The 20,037-nt window shown below is 51.6% G+C and overlaps 1 protein-coding gene and 1 long non-coding RNA gene across 5 annotated transcripts in view; one reads left to right on the top strand and one right to left on the bottom strand.

The window, feature by feature from the left end:
* The window catches only part of LOC106027961 (uncharacterized), a 67,039-nt gene extending 54,309 nt beyond the window's left edge, over positions 1–12,730 (top strand). Inside the window, exon 5 of the long non-coding RNA XR_010042978.1 lies at positions 10,984–12,730. This is a non-coding gene — a long non-coding RNA (uncharacterized LOC106027961). The remainder of the gene's footprint in view (positions 1–10,983) is intronic.
* Positions 12,731–13,655: 925 nt separating this feature from the next.
* Vwa5b1 (von Willebrand factor A domain containing 5B1) overlaps positions 13,656–20,037 on the bottom strand; it is a 55,645-nt gene continuing 49,263 nt past the window's right edge. For all 4 annotated transcript variants that reach the window (XM_063235659.1, XM_013154167.3, XM_063235660.1 and 1 more), the window contains one exon: positions 13,656–18,956. In XM_063235659.1, coding sequence (XP_063091729.1) covers positions 18,480–18,956 — 477 coding nt within the window. In that variant the 3' untranslated portion in view covers positions 13,656–18,479. The remainder of the gene's footprint in view (positions 18,957–20,037) is intronic.

The following is a 20,037-nucleotide window of genomic DNA, read 5'->3' as shown; positions in this document are numbered from 1 at the left end:
ACCCCGAACCAAGGATGGCTTCTATCTAAGGGACACCAGCTCACTAAGATGCCTGCTTCTTTGGACTAAAAGCTCATTCCGGCTGTCAGAAGTGGGAGTTAATGGAAAAAAGAACTCTGATCATGCCCTCTGGTTGGTTCTCACCCTTCCCTGAGAGAGAGAGAGAGACACAAGGTTCAGGAGTGAGCCCCTGCCACATGCATTCATTTTGCAAATGTACTTCTGAGGCCCTCACTCAGTCCCAGAGCCAAGGAGATCAACGTGGCGCACCCTCCTCCCCAAGCTGTTTGACAGGTGGGACCACTAAGTCCCAGCAAGAGCCAGTAACTTTTCAACATTGTCCTCCTTGAGAGCAACTCTGCTCATCCAGATGTAGAGACTGCCTGATTCCATTGTGCTTTCTATAACATGGGCTGCTTTGCATTTTTTGATTCTAGGTCATAAAATTCTATCCTCTGAATGTAATGAATAGCAATCACTGGTACCACAGTTGCCATGGCAACATCAGCCCCAAATTTCCTCCTAGATGTGTTGAGTGAGGGCTTGGCTTGGGAGTGGCTGGAGGCAGGGGTGGGGTTGGCCCAGATGGGACCAGAGTCCACTGGGCTCAGGTCAGTAGGATGACATCACCCCAGTACCCTCAAGGAAGCCCCAGGGCTGGTTGCAGAGCACAGATTGTCACCTATGGCACTAAATTTGGTGCTGATTCTCCTGTGCAAAGGGAAGCAGGATCCAACTTTCACTTTTCTTTTCTTTCTTTCTTTTTCTTTTCTTTTCTTTTTTTTTACAGATGAGAGACACAACTGAGTCCTGCAGGTGCAGACTGAGCTACCTAAGGAGGGGGAGGAATTCATGCAGAGAAAGTATACCAGGCTTTTCTAAAGGTCTAAAGAGGGAACAGAGGGGTGGAAGGTCCTGGTGGTGGTGACAGGTGTGGCTTTATTCTGGTCAAGTTGCACAGAAAAGTGCCTGGAGAGGTACCAGAGGCCACATTGGTGTTCAAAGAGTGGGAGGGACCACCGAGACACAGTCCTGGGCTCACAGGCAGGAACAGCCCCAAGCCTGCCCCCAGGTGCCTGCAGAGTCCTGTTCTCACCTGGCACTGTGGAAGGAGGGACCCCAGCTGCTCTTGGCTAAGAGACCTGGGTGAGTGGGAGGCTGGAGACAGAGAGGCCCAGGCCATCTTCCTTTTTCTCTTCTTCTGTTCTTTTCTGGTTCTCTCCTTGTGAATCACTTTGCTTCTCCTCAGCCCAAGCCATTTCCCTGTCTTCTGCCTCCATCCTTCTCTTTTATTTCTCTTCTTCTTATCTTCCTGCCACCCTCTCTTCTCTCCTTTCTTCTGACTCCATAATCTGACTAGAAACACAGTTAGTTGCCTCATGCACAGCAAAGCTAATCTTAAGTGAAAACAAATAAGCAATACTTTAGAAAGCTCACACCAGGCTCCCCAGCCATCATGTGGGTCCACCTAACGTGCTCAGAGAATCTAAACATCAACCCAAAGGAAGTCACATTAGAAAGAATAAGTGAGGGGCTGGGGATTTAGCTCAGTGGCTTAAGTGCCTGCCTTGCAAGCTGGCAGTCATGAGTTTAATCCCTGGTACCAAGAAAAAAAAAAAAGAATAAGTAGGTCACTCAAAACATCCAAAGCTAAAGACATGCAATTAGAACAGTATTTCCTACACTTATGAGCTCCAGGCCCTCCAGTTGGGAGAGGCAGTTCAGAGACTTGGTTAGAAGCATAGACACTGGAGTCAATCTTCCTGGGTTCAAATCCCGGCTCTGCAGCATACTAACCACTCTGGGCAAGGGCTTGGGTTCTGTACATCTCAGGCTCCCTCCTTGTAACATGAGAGCAACAATAGCACCTGCTTCCTAGGTTGCTATGAGGATTCAATGACTTAAAATGGGAAGATCTTAAAATAATGCCTGGCAATTAAAATATGCTATATATGTGTTAGCTATTCATACCAGTGTCCCATGAAAGGAAGTTTGGGAAGCACTGAATCCTCCTTGTCCACCATCTTAGAAATAAACAACAATAGCACATTCCTGGGGCCAGGAGTTCCACAGCAAAAAGACCTGTTCGTCCTCGTTTACCGCAGTAATCCTCAAACTTGCTTTTACTGTGGTGTATCACCTTCCCTCTTTGTTTGTACAAAATGCCTGTCTCTTCAGAGACTCCCAATTTTGGAGGTTTTTAGAAACACTAGTTTGAGATGGTTCACTGTTCTGATGCCATGGTGATGGAGTGGAGGGAGAAAACTTATTTATGTCATCATAAAGATCTGGGGTCAAATTCCCCAGATGTTACCTTTATGCTGTTTGGTGATCACCTGTCAGGCCCAGAAAGGGACATGGCTTGCCCAAAGTCACAATGTAGAGAGAGTTTTAAGACTATTTCATAGGATTTCCAGGCTGGGGTTCTTCCATCTTGCTCCTCTCATGTCCCTTGCTACAGGTCTTTTGGTTTGGAGAAAAAGGGTCCCTTGTTTTTGATATTGATAGGAATCTGCTCCCTCTTCAACTGGCTTTTTGTGCTCTGCAAGGCTGGGGCACTCAGAGCATACACCATACTCCCAACCAGGGAAAGAGAGGCAGCCACACTTCCTCACCCCAAGAGATACAGTAAAAGGGCAAAGTTTTAAAAAAATTATTTATTTATTTATTTAAGCTGCACATACAGGTAGAATTTGCAAGCCAAGTGCTTTTGAGAGCTCATATGTGTCTGTCCCTGTCCCTGGTGCTGAAACATCACTGGTCCTCTTGGATGGTACTCACGAACTCCAGCTCTAGATGGCTGTTGCAGAGTCTCCTGGGAGAAATGGGGTTCCCGTAACACTGTGATTTTCAGGTCTTACATCTCACCTGATGGATCAAAACCCCTAGGGAGCTACCCCTGCCTTCTGTACGTTTGCAAACGTCTTGGGGCCAGGGATGGGACCCCACAACCTTAGGGAATATTTGTGTTTCCCAATACCAACCCATTTTTCTCATGTGTGACTGTTCATCAGTAATATCACTTTCTGAATTTATGAAAAAAATGTATAAATTTGACAGAAAAAGTCAAGATGTATGTTTTACATAAATGACACAGATTTTATGGGCTCCTGGCAGTTACCTTCCTGAACACTGGCTCCTTGGGTCTCTTCTTCTTTACAAAGAAGGCAGAGGCTGGAATCATTGCACATACCAAGGAGGCCTTGGGGTACAGTGAAAAGGATACCCTGGTTCTGTGGCCAGCCTACCCTGAAGCCAGTTGATCTCTTTGGGCCTCCATTTTCCCATCATTGCTATGACAATAACAGTATGGGCTCCTGACTTCGTACCTATGGTCCTCCATTGTCCACAGGAGCTACATGAGGCTATTTCAACTCTTCCTCCTATTGGTCTGCAAGCCTGGTGGTTTAGGGATCCAGAAAAGCCTTATTATCTTCATTCTCTCTGTCCTGCATCGCACCATTCCAGGGGTGAGTGAGAAGACTCCTCTGTGGTATTTTTTCTTCCAGATCCTTCCCTTCCCCCTAGGATCCTGAGCAAAAAAATCCTCCCTGGTAGAAAAACAGTCGTGTTGGGCATCTTACCAAGGAAAATGCCAACATGGAAGGGTTTCATTAGCTTGTGAGGATCTGGGCTCTAATGCTATGGGTAAGGGTGGGTTCCATCTTTGAGCTCTGTCTCATCCTTTCATCTACTGTCCCAGATATGCCAGAGCTGGTAGATTTAATGCCATGAGGAAGTGGAGAGTAGTTGTGGTGGTCCCAAGCACAGGCTTTGAGACAGACCTGGGTTCAAATCCTGACTCTGCCTTTGCTAGTCATGTGATTTTGGACAATTGTTTCCACTTCCTGGTCCTCGACTGTTTAACATGTAATGTCCCAAAGGGGTTAATGTAGGAATCAAGTGAGAAAGTTGACATAAAGTGTCATCTGATAGACTATCCTACCTATGTGTACTCACATGAGTTAGTATGATATTCATGGAGTCCTACAAACCTCCATTGATCTTACTGAGTAGAAATTGAGTTCTAAGAACAAGGTCAAAGGCAAATATTTGAAGTTGGAAAGGGTAGGACTGTGTAACCAGATCAGCGTATTGGTCACACTCTGTGACATCTCCAGTGCCCCCGAATGGTGGCTGAATGAGTAGGGAAGGAAATCACCTCCAGGTTGGGGCAGCTCTCTCCTAAATCTTGGTGCGGGATTCCTATGCCAGCACGGCTTTGGGGCTTCTCCAAGGATCTCCTGGGTTGCTGCAGTGAGTCCTGCTTCTGGCTTCTGTGTAAAGGAAAGACCCAAGAAGATATAGGCAACTGTCCAGGAAGGGGATTTGATCAGCTCTGCCAGGCTCCAGGGCCAGCAGCACAGCGGCAGGTGGGAGCGTGGACTTCAGCATCAGGATGACCTAGTGGCAGTTTCAACTCTGCTCCCCACCACCACTGTGAGCTTGACCCCCGGAGCCTCAGTCCCCGCCATGTGGTGAGACTAACCCACTTCAGTGTTGTGGGTCAGCCAGACAATCCCTGGTGAGACCTGTGACAACACACAGTTTCTTTTATGCCCACTGTTCCTTCTGTGTCTATGCACAGGCAAGATGTCAGTGATGAAGCAGTGAGGTCACCGTGTGACTGGGGACAGGGAGATAGGACGTAGAATTGTGCATGTGGACATCCAGTGGCGGGAGGAACTGTGTGTGCCGTGAGCTCCTTGTCATCGGAGGTGAGCAAACCCCTGGTGGGGGCCCAGCCAGGAAAATGCAGGCATCTGTTGGAGAAATGGGCCAGCACCCCAGTGTCCATGATGCCTAATCTCCCCTTTCTCAACTCCCTGGCTCCCGCTCACTGGGGGCCTCTGTTTTCCAAAGCAGCAAGCAGCGTGCGTGGTAATTACTTTTGGACTTATTAAGCATAATTATCCCCTAATCGCACACAACCAGTAATTACTATGGCTGTTACCAGGGGCCTACCCAGGCAGTACTGCCTGCAGCACCGGGGGCCAACTCCCAGCTGGGGCCTGAGGTGGAGCTGAGGCTCTTTGCTCTGGGGTGGGGGATGTCACTGGGTGGGAATGCTGCATCTCGGGTCCCCTAACCACACTGGTGAAGGAGTGGCTTACCTATGTGTGCTGCGGGGCCACCCCAAGCTCTCACTGGTCAGCTTCCTTCCAAGCCCTCCCCGCCCGTATCCATGTCCATGCTACCCTCCCCTGGGACTCTTTCTCTTCTTTATTCCCTTTCATCCAGCCTGCTCGCTTCCTTCTCTTCTTCCTTTAAGCATAAATATCCTGTTTTATGTTCCTAGCACTATGCTAGGTATTGGGGATAAAAGGGCAGGGAAAGGGGGCGGAACCCATGCCTCCATGGAGCTAGCTGGCTGTCTGGGACGGAATAAACAAAAGACTCAAGTTAATGGAGTGCCTTAGATGGGTTGAGTTCTGCAGAGGGACAGACAGAAGCCTGGCTTTCCATTAGAGAGTGGGAAGAGAAATGTGCGGTTTGCATCAGATGGCCATGGTGAGCCTTTTAGGGAATGGGACCTTTGAACAAAACTTGAAAGAAATGGTGAGCTACACTCTGACACCATTCGGGGAATGCTCCCAAGGGAGGACTAGCCAGTGCCGGAGCCGTAAGGTGGGAGCAGGAAAACAGGAGGCCGTGGCTGGAGCAGAGGGACTGAGTTTGGGGCTGAAGGGAAGATGGAGAGATTGCGGCTCTTCCTCTGCACACATCTGCTCAAAGGAGCTGCTCTATTGTGAGGCAGTTTTGCACTCGGTCCGCAGGGATCTTGGTGGGAGCAGACAGCCCAGGCCCTTCAGGTGAGCACGGAAGAAGGGAAGGAGTCCAGAGCGGGCAGGAGTCTCTGATGGCAGCTGGAGTTTACTGAAGGGTGGGGGCTGCAGTACCGGGCTCAGGGCACAGAGGGTCCAGGTCTGGCTGGAGGGAGGCGTGTCACCCTGCACTCAGGAAGACACCTTCAGGGCTTGGCCCAGGTACACTCATCTCCACAGTGAGCCAGGATGGGGGTGAAGAGGCCTGTGCCCACAGTGCAGACACGGAGACAGGGGGAGCCCCAGAGGGGGCAATCGGGGAGGCAGAGGGAGGGAAGCCCATCTTGTGGGTGGGTGGGCCGCCGTCCTGCCTCCGAAGTCCCCAGTCTCCTGATCCCTCTGTCCCTTCCACCTGTTTTCTCCTGCGCAGTCTGTGGCTTTCTGTCTCTCCTGGGCTCTGTCTCTGGGCCTACCCTGCCCCCTCCCTGCTCAGCCCTGGAAGCCGGGCTGGGCCCCAGGACGCGGGATCCCCAGCGCCGCTGGCACGTGCCAATCTTCGCGGTGGCGGAGGCGGTGGCCCCGTGCCGCGCCTCCTGCCCGCATAATGCGCTCTAATATTTATTTACATGCCTTTCAGACTATTATTTATTAAGGTATCGCTGCCAACTGTGCGCAGGCTAATTGCTCTTAATGTGCCCCCTCCCGGTTCCCAGGGCGACGCCTTCTTGGTGACACCGAGCGAGCAAGCGCGGGGGAAAACGGGGACAAAGCGGTGCAGGGAAGGCTGCCCAGGGCGCAGGGGTCTTGGGGAGCCGAGCCCCCGCGCAGAGGCTTCTGGGAGCACGTGGGACGGGGGGGGGGTTGCGGAATCCAGTGGGGGCGGGGCGATCTCGCAGAGGCGGAAGCCAGAGACCTCTGGACCTTGGGGTGGTGCAGGAACCCAGGTGGGACCTGGAGCTGGTGGGGGGTCCCTGCGTAAGACCAGCAGGACCAGCAAGTGTGAGGTTCCGATGCATCACTGTGCCTGGGCGGGGGGGGGGGGGGGGGAGGACCCACAGCCCTCCCCCTCCGCACCCCACCAGTGTAGGCGGAGGCCGCGCCTTGCCTGGTTCTCCAGAGTCAGCAGCCGCCTCTGGAGCCGGAGGGAGCAGTTTAATTGGGAGGATTTTGGGTTAAGGACAGATGTGGCTTCAATGGAGCTGGAGACAGACGTGTGGGGGATTGGGGAGGGTGCTGGTGGGGAGGAGGGCGGAGCAGCAGACCGGGAGACCCCTGGCTCATGGCGGGGTGACTTTGGAGAGGGGGCTGGAGGGGAGAAGAGGGACGACAAAGGGAGCCCTGCCATGGAGCCCCGCGGGGGTGGCGGCCACCTGATGTAGATCCTGGTCCCCTGGCTGGAATCACCAGATCATCCGTTGTCTGCACGACCCCATTTCAGGCAGCTGTCTAGGTTGGAAGAGAGGGCTGACTTGGGGACAGGCATTTAATTTTATTACTGGCACTGCAGGTACAGTCCCAGGCCCTGTCAATGTGTCCCGGGAAGTTCCCTCTCTGGTGGGAGTTGCAGCTTCCTACAACCCTGAGAACTTTGCCCTGCCCCGCTGCAGTGTGTAACAACTCATCTAAAGGTCGCTGTACACAGGCCTTCTGGGACATCTTAGGAGCCACAAGGGTAGGTGTGCTGAGAGGTGGCTTGACCAGCTACAGTGTCAGATGTTGCCCGGCTGGTGGGCTGTCCCTGAAGTTTAATGCCAAGTGGCTGCAAAGCTTTCTGGAGAGGAATCTGCCGGACCTCCTGGTCGGTGGTTTCTGGGCATTTGCAGACAGCTGTTTGCTCTCTGTGTTCTCTGGATTCCTAGAGCTCGTCACCATCCCTAACCCTGAACTAGGTGTCACCTTGCTGGGCTCCAGCTCCAGAAAGCTGGGATCTTTGGCCCAGGAGAAGTGTCCTGTCTCCTGAAGGGGTGACAGAGCTGCAGGGTGGGTGAGGCAAGGTGGGCATAATCCTCACTGTCTTCCAGTATTCAGAAGTCTGGAATCAGACTGTTGTACTCACAGCCCCAGAGTTGGAGGGAACCCTGGGAATTATCCAATCCACCTCTTTGCTTAAGAAACATGGAAACCAAGGCCCAGAGAAGAGAAGTGACTTGCCTAGGAGCACACAGTCTGTGTGCCTGAAATGACGTGTGCCTTTGCTGGATGATTTCTATTGCGGTATCAGGGGGTCTAGGTTTTACTACAGAGTGGGGAAGGGATCAGGTTTATCTTCTGTGGTCCAGCCTTCCTTCCAGCCTGTTTGTATCCTTGCCACCTTCTAACTCTTGGCCTCAGGACCTAGCCTGTGAGCTTGTCTCTCTGAACTCTCCTGTCTGTCTCTATGCTCACCTACGCCTGCATGTGTTGGAGACCACTACAAAGCAGCTCTGAGCAGGATTTAAATTTTATTAATTGGCTTTCTATGTTTATCTGTGAGTCTGTCCTAGGCCTAGGCCCCTTGCCTGGTGACGGGAGCTGATTCATAGTAAGTGAACTCTATGAATCACTGTCCTGGCTGAGGCCTATAGTGGCCTGTGAGGCCGGAGATACCTCAAAGGGCAAGATAAGGTCGCAGCTGTGGACACTCTGGCTCCAACCCCAGTTAACAAGGTAGAGACTGCAGCTGCAAAGATTACTCCTACAGTCTCACTTCTACCATGTCTTCATGATAAGACCATGCCACTAAATTGACTTGATTCATGACTTGGAGATGTCCTTGAAGTGACTCCCAAGTCCCTGCTCATCGCCTGCGCTTTCCTCAGTCTCCACCCTTTGTCCTTGGTCCTACTATAAGTGGACTGATCCAGAGAACCTTTCCCTAATCCTCAAAGTCTGGATTAAAGTCTTAATTAAAGGGTTTTGACCCACCTGGAGCCTTAAAAATCATACAATTTGTCTCTTTTTATTTAACCTCCGCCGTACACTCGTTGGGGAGATCGGGGATCTAGGACAGAACCTGATATGCATGCACATGTGTTTCATCATGGCCATTCTGAGGTCATTACTTTGCAGCCCAGTGTGGATGCTGAGACCTGATGGAGTCGGTTGTTCGGAGACCTTCATGACCTAGGACGGGGCCTGCCCTACCAGGGTCTCTGTCCAGCTGCAGAGTGACAGGGGAGTAAGCAGTATTTTCTAAGCACCTTTTCTAGCTTTGACATCCTGGAAGTACTCAGAGTAGGAGCAGCTGGGACGTGGGTCTTCCAGAACAGGGTCCCCGTGCAGCTTTTCCTGCTGGGGGCAGCAGTGGGAGTGGGTTCTGGGCCCCAGTCTGCAGTGTGTGACGAACAGGGAAGGACAGGAGGGTTTGTCATGGTTGCTTCCCTGTGCTTCCTCTTCCCTGGCTGCCTTCCTGGTGAGGGACAGGAAGAGTCGGCCTGTACTTGCCTTCTGGGGAGGGGTGGGGAGGTGGGATCTGGGCAGGGGGAGAATGAGATCAGTCCTGGCAGCTGAGCAGTGAAGAGCAGTTCTCCCTTTAACTCAGGACAAAATGACAAACTCAGGATCAAAAGCTCCCCTCACCCCCCTCTGTACACTTTGGCCCGAATGCTGCAGGTCTGGAGTGGACCATAGGTGAAGTGGAGGCATGAATGAATAGTTTGCTGGCCCCAGAATTCGAATCCTGCCCCTACTAAATGTCCAGCTGGGTGATCTTAGGCAGATAATGTGATGTTGCTGAACTTAAATTTCCATGTTGCTAAAGCCAAAAAAGAGATTTAGTAGGGTTGTGAGGAGCAAATGAATCAATGGAGGAAATATCTGCTATTTAGGAGCCCTCAAACGATCGCTTCTGACTCTTGTTTTACTAAAGACCGATAGAATGAACCAACCTCTCATCTCGCACTGAGTACGCATTTACTGAGCAGAAATCTAGGAGGTTCCAGGTGTTGCCAGAGGGTCTAGAAGTAATGAAGTCTCCATCTCTGCTGCTGGGTTGCTCACGGTCTGATGGGTCAGCTACACGGTCAGCTACAAAGGCCTGATTCAGCACTGAGGAGCGCGCGTAACAGCTCTGACCGAGAGGACACCGGCCTGCAGGAACAGAGGTGGCATAGCCACCTCGGGAAGGCTTCTTGGAAAAGGCAGGTTCTACATTAAACTTGGAAGGATGACAGGTGTTTGTCCTTTGGAAACTCCCAACAAATGCACCAGAAACATGGTAGACTTGAAGAGCTTGTTTGGGGAACATTCCAAATGCAGTCTCTGCTTTTATGTCACTTTTTCAGGAGGCTTGAACAGCACCTTCCCTGTCCTGTTCCTCCCTGCCTCTAACACCTCTGCCCTGTCACTTTGGCCGTAGTATATATTTACTAGATCGTGTGTTTCTCATCTGTCTGTCTCTACTGGAACATCAGCCCTAAGAGGGCAGAGTGATGGGTTGAATTTTGTTTCCTTAAATTCTGAAGTTCTACCTCCAGCACCTCTGACTATAACCTTATTTGGAGATAGGGTCATTAAGAAGAAATTAAGTTAAAAACGAGGCCACCAAAGGAGACTTTAATTCAATATGAGTGATGTTCTCCTGAGAAGGGGCCTTTGGAGACAGGCAGTTGAGAGATGCCCTGTGAAGACTGGGGTTTGCTGGTGCACCCTAGGGGCTATGAGGTTGGGAGAGAGGCGAGGGACTTGTGGCCCTCAGAGGTACCTGCTGACACCTTGATGCTGGCCTTTTGGCCTTCTGAACAGAGAGACAATAAATGTCTACTGCTTAAAACCCCAGTCTGTAGTGCTTTGATATGGCAGCCCTAGCAAACCTATCCAGCTTTGTTTCATTTCTCACTGTATTCCGGAGCCTAGAACAGAGCCGGGATGTAGTAAGTAACTCAGATCATAGTTCCTGAGGAAATGCTCCCCAGTGTGACATGTGGGAAGGGGAAGAAGGAAGATGAAAAGTCTAAGTTGGGTGAAAGGTTTTGTCTATCAGGCTGAGAGGCTGGACTTGCCCTCCATTGGTGGTAGAGAGGCAGTGGGCAGGTTTTAGAAGGCTTCCCTGGGGGCAAAGAGGCCAGCCTGGGGGCAGGGAGAGTGGGAGCTTCAGTAAACAGCGAGAGTGAACAGTGATGGGGGCAGGGGGGTAGGTGGCAGTGCAGACCCAGGGGGACCTGCGGAGGCAGGGCAGAGGGCGGTATAGAGGAGGAACTCGGGGTCTTCATTCCTCCCGATTGTTCTGTTCTTTCTCCAGGTCTTTGCCTGATCAAATCTGAACCCTCCTACCAAGTATGCAAAGCTCGTGAGGCTTGCGGTCATCTCGGTGGGTAAGAGGAGAGAGGGTCGTGGACTGGGGCGAGTGGGTAAGAAGACGGGCTCCAAACTGACTACTACCTGCAGACAGAATGCCAAGACAGGTGCCATAGGAGCTCAAGGAGGGCACAGCCTCCTCCCTCAGAGATCTCCCCTGTCTGATGGAGGAGAAGAGATCTCTGCCTCTGGAGACCTTCCAGTCTGATGGGAGAGGCAGAGAACACACACACACACACACACACACACACACACACACACACACGCATACCACACACACAACACACATGCACACGCACACACACACACACAAAGACACGCATGCACGCGCATATTAATAAAATATGCCACTTCCTGGAAGGAGGTGTGGGAAAGCTTCCTGGGCTTTGCATGGTGAGCCAGCCTAGTAACTGAACCCCACCCCTCGGGTGGGAGTCGTTATCAGCACAGCCTTTCAGTGGGCTTCCTAGCCATCATGAGGCACTCGTTTTTAGCAGAGAAGAAAGACTGTTGTCAGAGGACAGGAATAGCTTTCGAACTGTTCCCCACAAGCTAGTGTGCAACCGCCCAGGGCTGAGAAGGCAGTGCACACCCACAACGCCCTCTGCTGGACAGATGGAGCAGCGCTGGGGGCTTGAGCGCCCAGGCCATCTGTGTAGATAGCCCCTGCTTTCTTGTTCTGGGGCACCCTAGTTGCTGAAGCCATCAGTGCAGGGGAGATGAGGACTGGGCCGGCACCTGAGAGGGTCCATGTCTGCCACCTGGAGGACCCAGTCCTTTGAAAGCACCTCGTCTCAGGAAGCCATTGTGAATTATCTCCTTTTCGCCATCTGACTTCAGGAACTGCGGCTGGCCACCATCCTAGAGTCCCTCTCCCACCTAAGGACCCTTCCCATCAATTTTGACCCCTGGTGACCCATTCTCAACGTATTACAGGGAGCATGGGCCCCTTTCTTTCTCCAGAGCCCTGGATCTGGGGGAGCCAGACTTTGGGTGCAGGCGATCTGGATTCCAGGAGGGATTTATGATCAGCAATTCCTAGTGATGCTCAGAGGAGATGAGGCAATGGAGGATTCTCGACAGAACCAGAGAGCTAGGAAGAGCTGAGCCAGGACCCACCTTGGTATTTCCTCCTCATCTCAGTCCAGCCTAACGACGCATTGAGCCCAGGGAGCTCACATTTTTGGAAGGAAGTGGATACCACAGGAAGGAAGACCGCAGAGCCCCGGAAACCTCAGGCACTGTTTTCTGGAGAGAACCCAAGAATCCTGAGCCAACGCGTCTCCCAAAGGCAGTGTGTCCCATTCATGTAGTTCAGGGAGGTGTTCAGGGGCCTTTGGGTCCCCCGAAGCTCTGAGCTGCAGGGGGGGCAGTGAGGGCCTTCTGTGTCTCAGGGATGAAATCATCTGGGGGGCCACACTGGTGAGCAGGGTTCTGTTGCCTGTTTAATTTCAGCCTGTTTCCACTCAAGTCATCCCTGTGAGGGCTACTGGCGTGTGGAAGAAATGTCTTTGGCCTGTTGGAAATTCTTTTCTCAGTCACCTCTTCTCCCTGAAATCTACAACAGGATGACTATCTTTAAGGAAATAACAAAAGTTGCTCCGGGATTTCCAAATGTTTAACTTTGGGGCCAGTTCGTGTGGGTCCCAGGACAACATGCTATTTTTGAATAAATATATTGGGTGAATAAATACACTGAGCCATCATTAATTACTTCTTGGAAAAGTCTGTACTGTGAAAGCAGCTCAGGAGGGAGGGGCAGCAGGCGCTGGAGGTGCCTTAGGTGGCCACGTAGCTTATTTTGGTGCAGTGCACGTGGGCCTGCTTCTGCCAGTACCCATGTTTCTTTCTTTTTTTTTTTAACTCAAAAAAAAAAAAAATCAATTTCACAGTTCAGCTTGCTGATTTCAAACTAAATCGAAAGTACAGAAAATATGTTTACCTTTTGTCATTTAGATTGCCTCTGCCTCAATAGTGATGCTTCTGGGTCATTCGTCATTTCAGAGGTCTTGGAACAGTACAGAGTGTGTCTGGAACTTCCAATCTGCAATGAGGCTGAATGTTTGTCTTTTGTTATTTGTGTGGAGGAGGAGCAGGGGATGAGGGGAATCACGTTAGACATTGTGTCATGCTGTCCTTTTGCCAGGACCTGTGTGTGTTTGCCTCGTGGCTTTCTCTGGCTACAGGAACCTGCTTAGCAAGGGCACTTGAGGTAGACCAGCAGGGACGGGTGCCCCAGAGTGGCTCCAATGAATGGCTGAGTGGATTTGGTATCTACACACCCCATTCATTCACTGACACCCTAGCAGCAACATTTCCTTTACTGTCTCCATTTTATCCCTTATTTCTCTAAGGGTATTTCCTGGGATCTCCCAAGCATGTTCACTGAATCTCTATCTCAGGCTCTGCTTGAGACACCACTGTGATCAGGACTGTCCCAGTTTTAAAGCTGAAATCCCACACTGTAGCAATCTGTCTTAGTTTCAGACAAATTGGGACAGTTGACCACCCAAACCAAGACAGGTGTGACTCACTAAGCAAGGCAAATATATCCCTGAATCACTGAAAGCCAGGTATAAATGGACTTTGAGAACAAAAGAGCAGACACAAGTATAGTTTTGCCATGTTGACAGTTTTTTTATGAGCTCAAAGGAGAACTGCAGCCACCATATACAAAGAAGCCATTCCTTTGAGAACAGACACAAACAGCCCAAGGGCAGGGTTCGCAAAGGATCATGGGCATTAGACAGGTAATGACCTGGCCCTCCACAACATCTACATAATTGGTCACCGGACAAGAAGGTGATGTATATACTCCAAGAACAAGAAGTGTCACAGGCACTGTAGGGACATTACTGTGTGCAGGTGAAGGGACAGGACAGCACGTTATAGGCACTTGAGGCTCTGACAGAGACAAGCACCGGCCATGCCACTTGAGCCAAAGCCACCCGGGCAAATAGTTAAACTATACCACGCACATCGCCACGGTCAGCACATTGAGATGAGGCGCTTTGCCTTGGAAGCAGCTGTAAGTTCAAGGCGGCTGGCCCCGAGCCAAGGAGAATTGCAGCATGGACAGGAGAAACCCCCGCTTTGTCAGGTGACTCAGGGAAGCAGTGCTGTTGACAGGCTGCTGTCAGCAGCCTGGGGCAGGCTGGACACAGGGGTCAGGGTTGCTCCGCAGTAGGGGGCTGGAGGCCTGGTCAGGCGCTGTTGCCAAGCTCCTGACCTGGGGACAGATCTCTATGGATCAGATTATCCAGTTGCAAAATGCCACACACGCCTCTGCCCCAGTTATTTTTAACATTGGCGTTGTGGAGTGTGCTATGTTACAGATGTGGGATGTGCATATTTTTGTTGCTGTTGTCACTGTTGTTGACTTCTTTCCTCCCTGTGAGGGGGAAAAGAAGACCTTTCCCAAGTGCTTAGGCAATAAAAATACGGTCTATTGTCGGGGTGGCGGTTTCTTCCTTTTCCCTCCCAAGGGCACCGAAAATGTTGAATATATTTATGTCTGGGGTCACTTGGAGACATGACAAATTGCAGGTGGTGAGACACTGTACTTGGTGTGGCCAGTGCTGGGCTGTCACACAAATTCTAGCAGGTGGGGGGGACACCCTTTTCTTCACTCCCTGACCTTGGGAGTCCTAGATAAGGAAGAAAGAGGGAAACAGTAGCCAACAGAGGAAGAGACCTGGCCCTCAAATAAGGGTGGAGCTCAGCTGGGTATGATCAGGACTTAGAGGAAACTTCCAGAAACCGAAACTGACAGGTGAACCAGCTAGAAAGGAGGAAGGGAACCTTTGCTTTCTCACACATAAGAAGAGCAGAGGAAAACCCAGCAGGGCTGGTCCTGGAACCAGCTCCTCCATTTATTAGCTGTGGCAAGTGCCAGTGCAGGTCGGGGGCACAGGGCATGCCATTCCTTTAGCCTGCAGGCTGGGGACTCGCTAAGAAACACAGGTGTGGGCTGGAGACAGAAGCGACTTCTTTACAAATGCATGCTGAGCTTTTCTGAGGGCAGGGCCTAGGTTTCCTGCGATCCAGAGATGGTCTCTTCTGCTGAGAGAAGACTCAGAGACAAGGCTCTGTGCCTTTGCCAGGTAGGAGGTTAAACCTCATGCACCCCATTTTAGGGACCCCTAGATCTACCGGGGTGCACTGCTGACTGCACAGCACCAAGTGCATTGGAGCCAGCTGTACCCAAACCATCTGTGAGGGTCTGTGAGCTCATAAAGTGGCTTAGTGCAGATGGCATCCAGGCAGTGCCAGTCTGCAGCCACATCTAGCATGACAGGATGGGGGGGGCGGGAGTATGATTTGTCAGGAAAAACCCACCTGCAACCCCAGCGGGTGGGAAGAAGCTGCATGGGAAAGACTCTTCAAATGCTTCTTGCCAAGCTCCACAGGGGCAGAGAGCGCATCTAGCGTGTTTGTAGCAGTGCTCCCCAGTTTGTAGCTGGATACAGCAAGCAAAGAACCCCCAGGGAGGTCTAGACCAGCATTTTCTAACTGAGCAGGCTGGACTTGCTGCACGTGGGTCACCTCATTGGATCTACACATCACGTCCTGACCTAAAGTCTGTTCTCCCCGTGGTTCCCCGTACCTTCGCCAGGGAACAGTTTCCCATGGGTGGCTCATTCGCATCTCACTTGGAAATGCTGATTGAGTGATTCTCCCAAAAGTTGAGACAGGGCCTCAGAGGAAGCACAGGATGTGCCGGAAGTCACACAGCCTGCTGGTGACGGGATTAGGACCAACAGTTAGGCCCTCCATTCTTGGCTCATTTTTTTTTTTCTCACTGAAGGCAGCCATTAGCCTGTCTTCAGACAGTGTAGGGCATCCGTGTGCCTTTGTATGACTCAGGAGACAAGAGCTGGTTTAACAAATCAAATCAGATGAATCCAAATTTTCCCAGCTTGCATGGGCTGTGGACCGTGCAACCCCGTTAGCCTCTAGACAGTGCTCGTTGCCCAGGGCTCTTATCTTTTCTTTCACGAGTCTCTCCAGTCCTCTGCTTGGCAATCCTGGCAGGAGATTGTCGAGGTCGTGAATCATTTCTATACGACTGGTGTTGCCTTAAAATTGTCTCTTGTCTAGATGTCCTTCCACAGCTCTGGAGTTACTTGAAACCAAAAAGGATTTGTTCCTCTGCACTTGGGTGCTTGGCAGAGGAGCTTGGCCTGAACTCCGGCTGCTGCTGCAGGGGCGCGTCTAAGGGGCGCGGACTAAGGGCTTGCTGGAGAAGGAGGTGGTGTGTCCATCACCTCGCCGGGTTTCTGGGTCACACCGTCCAAGCAGCTTATGCACTGGTCACCCTGGGCAGGGGCTGCACTGCCTCAAATCCTAGTCACTGTCTATACTAAGGCCTACAGAGTGAGAATCAGGCTCATGGGAAAATGGAGGAAGGGGCTGACCAGCTGGCAGGGGCTCTATTCATGTTAGAGAGGGAGAAGAGGCCCATGCATGCATGACTTGTTCAAGGTCACATGGAGAAATGGAGCAAATCCACATTCCTAAGAGGGAGAAATTTAGAGGCAGATCGTCTGGGAATGTCAGAGCAGTGTGCAGACCCCCGGCTCCAGGACACCCAGCGCAGCAAAGCCACTGCCCAAACTAATCAAGGCTGAGATCTGAGCCCCGGCACTCTGACTTGAACATGACGTGACCATTTTTCCATCAGTGTTGGACCAGGAAGTGAATACTGCCCCCTCCATTCTTGCTCTGAAGCTAGGGTTGCAGGCCACATAGCTAAAGAAGTGGGGGGTGAGGGAGGAGCACAAGGAGATGACACTGTGGTCCTAATACCTCTTTGGGGCCTTGAGTAACGCAACCTAGAGCTCTTGTCCTCCTTGGTGGCACTGATGTCAAGTCCTGGCATCCTGTTCCACTGGAGTCACAGTGGCATAGTGTCAGGGACTGCTGGCTGGGTTCCTCCCAGAGGAGCCCAGCCAGCCAGTGAAGCGGGGATCACTGAAGGCTGCAGGGCTCCTGCTGGGAGATGCTGCATGTTGGTAGGAAGGTGGGATGGGACAGACCCAGTGCACCACATCCGGTCACATTTATACCTGCTGGAAATCCGTTGGCACCTCCTCCCTCCCTCTGGCCCCTATGGTAGATTGGCCATTCTTTGAGTCTTAATGAGGCTTGGACTTGTGCCAGAGCCACTACACAACTACAATCCGCAAAATGGGGATGTCTGTAGGGCTCGTGTCAAGGTCTTGGGGCTGTTCTTGGGAAAGGAATTTGATGAGCAGAGGCTAAGGCCTAGCAAAGAGGGGTTTGGGATATGCCAGTTCAGCCTAGAGGCCAGGCCCATCTCTGAGGAGTCTGTAGGGCAAGGACAATCCCCAATCATGGGGGAATGAGGGGCTGGGCCCACCAATCTATGAGTATCATGTGGTGGGTCTGGGGTAAGGAAGCCCCAGCTTTGATGTTTCATGATCTTTCATTTTTCCAAACCAGTCATGCCACCTAGCTGAAGCTACATCTCCTAATGCACTGCAGTCAAGCATTGCTTTCTGTTGCAAAGATATTGTAGTGTGGTTGGAGAGGGACCCCACTATCCCAGAATGCAGTGCACATGGAAGTGCCTCTCTAGCTTCTCAGCACAAGTGCATGGGGTCCACTTTATCCAGTTGCTGAAGGTATGGACATTATTTCAGGTATCACCTGCTCTCTTCCCTGACTTCGGTGAGCAGGTCTATTTCTTTGGGTTGTTCCTGCACAGACCGAAGCTTCAAGCTAATACTTTGGCTTTCAGGGTCTCTATCTCCCTGGGCCCATCACCTCTCCTTAGACAGGAAGTCCCAGAAATCTGAAAACTGGGACTAAAAAGTTTCCCTGCCCAGGGAAAAGCCCTCAAGTAACTTTGGAAGGTATTAGGAAGGATGGGTCTCCAGTTGGTTTTGAAGTGGGAAGTGGGGTACCCAAGACTGTCTCCTTGGGGACAAAAGCCTATCCCCAGTATAATCCAAAGAGGAGGTCTTTCAATGCCTAGATGTAGGCTTGTAAGTCTGGTTACTTTAGTTCCTGGGTTCCACTGGCCCTTTTATTAGGACTGTCTCTACTCTACCCCCTTTTGGTTTTCTTCCAGAGAAAATTCAGGCTTGGCTGTGTTTTCATTTGCCATCGCCTAAGCATCAAACTCCAGGGTTGCCTGAAATTCTGGGCAGAAAGGAACATTTGAACCATTTAAAGATCTCATCCTGCTGCCTCATCCCAGCCTCTTATTTGGTAGAGAAGGATGCTGAGACTCAAACAGCGACAGGGACTGACCTCAATTGCACAGCTAGGTGGTAGCAAAGTTGGGCTGGCACTCAGGCCTCCTGGCTGCCATTTCAGGGCTCTTTCTAGCATTCAGTGTATTGGCTACAGCATCAAAAAGTTCCTCACCAGGCCAGAATGGCCCATCCAGCCCCACCACCAACCCCTTCCCCTCTACACGTAATTTGGGTTATAGCAGAGCATATTGAACTCCAGATTCTCATCCCAGTGCCGCAGGAGCACAAATAGCTGGCGGGCGGCAGCCTTGAGTGTGGCCTGTGTGTGGCCCTCAGGTACCTCCTGCTGCTCCAGCCACGAGTTAGCCTTGGCAGCCACCAGCTCCCACTCAATGAAGTAGGAGGCTGAGCTGTGTTCCAGCCAGGCCAGCGCCACCACCGTGGCCCACAGCTTTCCCATGTGCTCCTCCAGTGCCCTGGGCTCTGAGCCTGGCCTGCCCTCAGCCAGAGGCTCCAGGGAGACGCCGTTGCAGGTTAGGTGCTGAGGTGAGGGGCCGGTGCACAGCTGGCGGGCAGATGACGCTCGGTGGGGAGAGAAAGGCGAGGTCCGCATGAGCTTTTCCGTGGGGATGTGGATGGCCTCGCAGAAGGCTTGGTTGAGCAGGAAGGCCCCGGAAGCCAGCTGCAGAGACACCTGTGCGTGGGGGAGCCCCTCAGTGGGCCTCACACGTTCCAGCCCACAGAGCCCCAGGCCATGCAGAAGTCCCCGATCCTAAAGCTTTTTCCCATGGGTCACACTTCAAGCCCAGCTCAGAATCTTTGCTCCATACCTACCCCTTACTCTGGATGGGTGGGCCCAACATGGCTGTCCATGGGGGCTGTCCAGGGCCATCCTGAAGACTCTGGCCTGTTCACCTCTCATCCTATCCAGATACACCCATCCATTTCTAAGTCCCAACAGGCTCACTTTCCAAACAGCTCTGCAATCCACCGTCAGCCTCCCTGCCTCTCCCTCCTCTTTTCCCCTGCTCAATCCCTCCGCTGTGCATGGAGGGACCTCAATGAGCCATAGATCGTCTTCTTTCTGGAGGTTCAGTTCCACGGCTTCCGTTATCTCTCAAAACCTAAGTCTAGAACACAATTGATAAATCTTGCACAACCTAGCCTTGTTTGTCAAGGCTCTCACTCCTCAAAAACAAACTCTAGCCATCAAGCTGTCCCTCTGTTCTCTAATTCCTCGTCCATCAGATCTTAGTTCAGCCATGTGTGATGCTACCACTGTCCCCATAGCAGGCCTGGGTCAACTTGCATTTCCCCTCCAAACCGGACCTCTCCTTTCACAGCTCCCAAGTGTAGAATTGTCAGGTTCTTTGCCTGGGTCTCACTGGACACAGCACTGTGAATTCAGGTGATTACATCCCTCTAGTTCAAAGACATCTCCCTAGGGTCTAGCACTGAGCCTGACTCCATAAATACTTGCTGAGTGCTCAATTCCCCTGGCTATCTGAGGATTCAAAATGACCCTGTGAAGTGAAAGCCATGTCCTTCCTCTGAGCACTCTGTGATCTCTGAGCCCCAGAAGGCCCCAGATGCTGCAGGACTCGCCTGTTTTGTTCTCGACTTGGAGAAGCCCACTCCAGACCTGCACTTCTCTCCTGCCACAGCATGCTGGGGCGTCTGCAGAGCCACTTGCTAAACATGGAGCATGTCCCTGGGGTGTTAATTTTACTCACTTTTGAGTCATCTCAAGGCTTATTTTTATGTACTGAAAAACA

The sequence above is a fragment of the Cavia porcellus genome, unplaced genomic scaffold, assembly GCF_034190915.1.
Source record: "Cavia porcellus strain 051 isolate PalLab524CR breed Dunkin Hartley unplaced genomic scaffold, mCavPor4.1 scaffold_25, whole genome shotgun sequence".
Taxonomy (NCBI): Eukaryota; Metazoa; Chordata; class Mammalia; order Rodentia; family Caviidae; genus Cavia; species Cavia porcellus.
This window is presented reverse-complemented; position numbering and strand designations above follow the sequence as displayed.